This window comes from Rhinolophus ferrumequinum, chromosome 20 (genome assembly GCF_004115265.2).
Source record: "Rhinolophus ferrumequinum isolate MPI-CBG mRhiFer1 chromosome 20, mRhiFer1_v1.p, whole genome shotgun sequence".
In the NCBI taxonomy this organism is placed as follows: domain Eukaryota; kingdom Metazoa; phylum Chordata; class Mammalia; order Chiroptera; family Rhinolophidae; genus Rhinolophus; species Rhinolophus ferrumequinum.
In genome coordinates, this window is record NC_046303.1 from 51,871,360 (window position 1) to 51,878,042 (window position 6,683).

The 6,683-nt window shown below is 42.2% G+C and overlaps 1 protein-coding gene across 1 annotated transcript; it reads right to left on the reverse strand.

Moving 5' to 3' along the window:
* Positions 1 to 2,484: 2,484 nt before the first annotated feature.
* LOC117012239 (serine/threonine-protein kinase MARK2-like) lies at positions 2,485 to 4,156 on the reverse strand. The gene is made up of 2 exons (XM_033088264.1): positions 2,811 to 4,156; positions 2,485 to 2,659 (listed from the first exon to the last, which is right to left on the reverse strand). Exons 1-2 carry the CDS (start codon positions 4,154 to 4,156, stop codon positions 2,485 to 2,487), a joined length of 1,521 nt encoding a protein of 506 aa, XP_032944155.1.
* Positions 4,157 to 6,683: the final 2,527 nt, after the last annotated feature.

Sequence of the window (6,683 nt, forward strand, 5' to 3'; positions counted from 1 at the left end):
ATGATCTTTTTAATGTATTGCTGAATTCTGTTCGCTAATATTTTGTTGAGGATTTTTGCATCTATGTTCATTAGAGATATCGGCCTGTAGTTTTCTTTTTTTGTGGTGTCTTTGTCTGATTTTGGGATCGGGGTGATAGTGGCTTCGTAAAAAGTGTTTGGGAGCCTTCCCTCCTTCTGGATTTTTTGGAAGAGCTTGAGGAGAATAGGTGATGATTCCTTTTTGAACATTTTGTGAAATTAATCTGTAAAGCCATCTGGTCCAGGGCTTTTGTTTGTTGGGAGATGGTTGATTACTGATTCAATTTCCCTGGTGGTAATCAGTCTATTCAGGTTTTCTGTTTCTTTTTGAGTTAGCCTTGGAAGGTTGTACGCCTCTAGAAAATTGTCCATTTCTTCCAGATTGTCAAATTTGTTGGCATATAGTTGCTCATAGTAATTTCTTAAATTTTTTTGTATTTCTGTGATGTCTCCTCTTTCATTTCTGATTTTATTAATTTGGGTCCTCTCTTTTTTTAAATAAGTCTGGCTAAAGGTTTGTCAATTTTGTTTATCTTCTCTAAGAACCAACTCTTGGATTCATTGATCTTTTGTATTCTTTTTCTGGTTTATACTTCATTTATTTCTGCTCTGATCTTTATTATCTCCTTCCTTGTACTCCCTTTGGGCTTATTTTGCTGTTCTTTTTCGAGATCCCTTAAGTGTGTAGATGAACAGTTGATTAGTGATTTTTCTTGTTTCTTTAGGAAGGCCTAAAGAAATGCTATGAATTTCCCTCTTAGGACGGCTTTCGCGGCATCCCATAGGTTTTGGGTCATTGTGTTTTCATTTTCGTTTGTCTCGAGATATCTTTTGATTTCTTTCTTGATCTCCTGCTTGACCCATTCATTATTTAGTAACAAGTTATTCAGCCTCCAGGTATTTCTGTGTCTTCCAGTTTTTTTCAAGTAGTTGATTTCTAACTTCATAGCAGTGTGGTATGATTTCAGTTTTTTTTAATTTATTGAGATTTGTTTTGTGACTTGACATATGGTCTATCTTGGAAAATGTTCCATGTGCGCTTACGAACACTGTGTATTCTGCAGGTTTGGGGTGAAATGCTCTGAAAATATCGATTAAATCCAACTGATCAAATGTGTCATGTAAGGCTGCTGTTTCCATATTGATTTTCTGCCTGGAGGACCTGTCCCTTGTTGTCAGAGGTGTGTTGAAGTCCCCTACTATGATAGTGTTACTGTTGATCTCTGTCTTTATGTCAGTCAATATCTGTTTTTTATATTTAGGTGCTCCTATGTTGGGTGCATAGAGGTTTACTAGGGTTATGTCCTCTTGTTGGATCGATCCCTTTATTATTATGTAGTGCCCATCTTAGTCTTTTAATATGTGCTTCATTTTAAAGACTATTTTATCAGATGTAAGTATTGCAACGCCAGCTTTTTTCTCATTTCCATTTGCATGAAATATCTTTCTCCAACCCTTCACTTTCACCCTGTGTGTCTTTTGATCTGAGGTAAGTCTCTTGTATACAGCATATCCAAGGGTCTTGCTTTCTTATCCACTCAGCCACCCTATGTCTCTTGATTGGAGCATTTAATCTGTTTACATTTAAAGTGATTATTGATAGGTGCATAGTTATTGCCATTTTTAAAATTTGTAGTTAGATTGTTTTCATCTTTCTTCTATTTACAGAAGTCCTTTTAGTATTTCTTGCAATGCTGGCTTGGTGGTAATAAATTCATTTAGCTTATTCTTTTCTGGGAAGCTCTTTATCTCTCCTTCAATTTTAAATGATAGCCTTGCTGGATAAAGCAACCTAGGTTGCAGGCCTTTGGTTTTCAGCACTTTGAGTACCTCCTGCCACTCCCTCCTGGCCTGCAAAGTTTCTGTAGAAAAGTCTTTTGATAGTCTTATAGGAGAGTTCCCTTGTATGTAACCTGCTGTCTTTCTTTTGCTACTTTTGGTATTCTCTCTTTGTCTTTAACATTTGCCATTTTAGGTATAATGTGTCTTGGTGTGGGCCTGTGTAGGTGCATCCTGGTTGGAACTCTCTGCACTTCCTGGGCTTGTATGTCAGTTTCCTGCACCAGGTTAGGGAAGTTTTCAGTCATTGTTACTTCAAATATGTTCTGGATCCCTTGCTCCCTCTTTTCACCTTCTGGTATTCCTATGATGTGCATGTTGTTGAGGTTGATGTTATCTCAGAGGTCTCTTAAACCATTTTCATTGTTTTTTATTCTTTTTTCTTTTTGTGGTTCCGCTTGGGTGATCTCTGCTAACTCGTCTTCTAAGTCGCTGATTCGATCCTCTGCCTCATCTAACCTACCGGTAATTCCTTCAAGTGTGTTCTTTATGTCAGTTATTGTTATAGCCCTTGCCTTGTTCTAGCCCTGCCTTTGCTGTCAAAAGTCTATAGGGGCTTTGCTTGACTGCCTTTGCAGTCAAGACCCCTTCTTGGGAGGCAAACAAAAGACTTTTCTTAAAAAGTTCAAGCACCCCCTAACCACCTGCCGCCGGCGCGGCTTGATTTTTTGTTGGTTTCCACGGCTGCTGGTGGTGCTGTTGCTGGAGAGAGAGTCCGCAGGGTGACATTGGGGGGCTGGGCTAAGGATGGTGCTGGAACCAGGGCTGAGCTCGGGAGTGGCGGTCCTGGAGCCTGGTCTCTGCTCAGGAGTGGAGGTCCTGGAGCCTGATTTTTCCTCAGGAGTGGCAGTCCTGGACCCCTGGCTGGGCTCAGCAATGGCAGTCCAGGTTCCTGATCTTTCCTCAGGAGTGGAGGTCCTGGAGCCTGATCTTTCCTCAGGAGTGGCGTACCTGGAGCCCTGGCTGTGCTTGGGAGTGGAGGTCCTGGAGCCCCAGCAGTGCTTGGGAGGGGGGGGCTCAGGGGTGGCGTTCCTAGACTTCCGGCTGGGCTCAGGAATGGCGGTCTTGGAGCCTGGCCTGGATGGGGGTAGGGTGGTCCTGGACTGAGAAATGGCTGTGCTGTAATCCTGGTTGTATGTAGGACTGGTAGACTCTCCGGCCTTCTCTCCTGGCTCCTGGTCCATAGGCAGCTGCTCTGCTTGCTGACAACCGGACAACTCTGATTGAACCTCCTGGGCTGGGGAGGGGCTGCGGCTCTGGAACTCAGGGGGATGGAAGGGCTTCACCTTGATTATACGGTGCTGGTATTTTAAGTTTTTTCTGTGTAAAATGCGGTATGTGGCCAGGATGTTGTTGTATATTTTATTTACCAATGCGTTCTTGATGTCTTCCTCCCCAAAGCCCAGGTTCACCATTTCTTCCATTACCCAGGTGTCTATTACATCACTGGGTGGCTCCACGTAGGGCTTCAGCTCTTCCTCTTGGCCCATGTTTATCCAGGGATCTGACATGATGTCCCTCAGATTGTCTCTTTGTCTAGGGTGGAGGTTTAGCAGTTTCTGCAGGAGGTTTGCCACTTGAGTGGACAGATATGTTGGCACGAAATTCTGCCCGTTGCGTATCTTCATCATCAGCACTGGCCAGCTCGCTGTATCAAAAGGTTCCATGTTCGTCAGCATCTCATAGAGCACCATGCCCAGGCTCCAGATGTCTGCGGCACAACCATCGTACGTTTTGCGCACGAACACTTCTGGGGCTGTATAAATGAGAGTGCCGCAAAACTTGCTGAGCTGATGGATGTTGGAGGATGCGCCAAGTCCAAAATCTACAAGTGTGGCGTTCATGCGGGAGTCTAGCAGCACGTTGTCTGGCTTCAGGTCCCTGTGAGCGACGCCCTTCTCGTGGCAGTAGTGCACCGCTGACACCAGCTGCCGGAAGACGCCGCGGGCCGTGTCCTCCGACATGCGGCCGTTGTCCCTGAGGTAGTCCAGCATGTCCCGTCCGGGCACGAACTCCATGACCAGGTAGAGGGATTCGTCGGCGATGATCACGTGGAACAGCTGCACGATGTTAGGATGCTGCAGGTCTGCCATGCAGCGGGCTTCTTGCAGGAGAGAGCTGCGCGTCTGGTCGGAGACCTGTTGTTTGATGACTTTCACGGCCACCTGCGTCTGCGTGAGGATGTGCGTGCCCACCACCACGTTGCCGAAGGAGCCCTCGCCGATGGATCCATTGAGCTCATAATGAGCAGTGGGGGGCTCCTGGTCAACACGGATGTCTGTGGAGTCACGTGACATGGTGACCCCTCCTCCCCCCAGCTACGCTCACTGACGCTCACTACGCTCTCCAACTGTGCCCACGAACAGTAACAGCGCTAACTACGCTGACTAAATATACTAACTGTATCAACAGTGTTACTAAGTAATAACTATACCAACTATGCTGACTAAATATACTATCAAAAATGAGACCAAGGAAACAAGAGGGAAGGGAGAAAATAAAACGGGGGGGGGGGCTAATAAACAATAACTATGCTAACTGCACTGACTAAATATAATAACTGTACTAACAATACTAACTAATAATACTAAGTAAACAAATGAAACCAAGGAAACAAGAGGGAAGGGAGAAAATAAAACGGGGGGGGGGCTAATAAACAATAACTGTGCTAACTGCACTGACTAAATATAATAACTGTACTAACAACACTAAGTAATAATACTAAGTAAACAAATGAAACCAAGGAAACAAGAGGGAAGGGAGAAAATAAAACGGGAGAAAACAAGCTGAAAAGTCCAAGTCCAACCGGTCACCACAAATCAGCTTCCGGGGCTATAACGGACAGAGAACGCAGCCCAGCCAGGGCCTTATATAGCGGCTACGGGTAGTCGTCACACTGGTGCTTTATGAGCTCAGAGCCGGAAACTGACCGTATTGGCTAAGGAGCAACTACAGCGGTTTTCCCAGTTTTGGGTTTCTCATTACTCTGAGAAAAAGGGGGGACCCCAAAGGAATTTTTGTTTATGTGGGATATTAAAGACTGATATTTACTTTATTAGAATTTAAAGTCTGTAGGATGCTTTAAAAAGAAAAAAAAAAAGTGTATTAGAATGTTTTTCCAGGGTGGATAGTGTTGCATTTTGAAAAGCCCTTAAGGTGATTTGTTTCCACTCCCTCAGCCAAGAAATGGTGCTGCCCTTTGAGAAGCACTACTTGGGTGTATAATAAAGTTTTTATGTAAAATGATCATTTAAAAGGTATCTACAAGCAATTGTTCTTTAAAACCACCTGTGCTTATTAATACCGTAACTTAGCTGAGTAGTTCCTTCAGAAAATACTTTCAGGTGTGTATTCATTTCGGATACCTTCAGTTTTTTGTTTGTTTGTTTGTTTTGTTTTTAAATAAATGGAACCCTGTTAAAAGTGAATTTGCTTCCAAAAGTGGCTACTTCATAGGCATAAAACTGGCTGGGCTCAGGGGAATCAGATTGAAATAATGCTAGGGACACGAAGTCTACCAATTTTCACTATTGATTCAATCTAGTTAATTGTTTGCACAATTTCAGTTTCACAACTTCCAGAAGTAAGTGTTGCCTATTTTTCTCTCATTAGTAAATTACCATATGTCAATGTTCGATACATTGTTTAGAACAGATTTGTTGTTAACTTTTGTGTCAGTTTAAAATAATCTACTTCAAATCATGGGAAAATCATGAATATTTAGTGATATATTGGATCTGATCTCACTTTTTTTGAAGAGATACTTTTTTTCTTTAAGCTCTGCCTGATCCACTGTACTGAAGCTCCAGACGTAGCTGAAACATTTTAAAACTAAACCATTAAGTCTTTCGGACTATACCTCCCATCTTTCTCCCTTAGCATCACACAAAATGGAATGAAAGAAACATCTTGGAATTATTATAATTCAATGTGTTCGGATAATTTATTTGTGCCATATTTATTTCAAGTGTGTTTTTGTTCTTAAAATTCATCCATTCAATTTTGTCTTCCTCACCAGCTCCCAGACGCCATTATCTTTCCATTATCTTTCCAGGTGAACTCTGATGCACCTCTTCCTTTGGTCTTTGATCTGTTATGAGCCTTTTGATATTATCGGTGGTGTTTTGGGTCCTACAGAATGCCCCTCCTAATCTCCCTCCACACTCAGGATTTATAGGGACACTCATCGATACTGAGATATTCTGAGAAATACTTCTGTTCTAATAGATACCTGCAAAGGTACCAAACTGGACACCTAACATGGTTCCAGAAAGCAGAGTAACTTACAATTGTAAAGCCTCCTTTTGTCTGTTGTTGGAAGGCTATGTGCTTCTAGAAAATTGTCTATTTCTTCCAGATTGATTAATTTGTTGGCATATAGTTGCTCATAGTAATACCTTAAATTTTTTTGTATTTCTGGGGTGTTTGTTGGCACTTTTCCTCTTTCATTTCTGATTTTATCAATTTGGGCCCTCTCTTTGTTTTGATGAGTTTGTCTAAAGGTTTGTCAATTTTATCTTCTTGAAAACCCCGCTCTTGGATTCATTGATCTTTTCTAGTGTTCTTTTGGTCTCTAATTCATTTATTTCTGCTCTGATCTGTATTATCTCCCTCCTTGTACTCCCTTTGAGCTTATTTTGCTGTTCTTTGTCCAGATCCCTTAAATGTAAGAATAAACTGTTGATTTGTGATCTTTCTTGTTTGTTTCGGTAGGCCTGCATTGCTCTGAATTTCCCTCTTAGGACTGCTTTCACTGCATCCCATAGATTTGGGGTCATTGTGTTTTCATTTTCATTTGTCTCGAGATATCTTTTGATTTCTTCC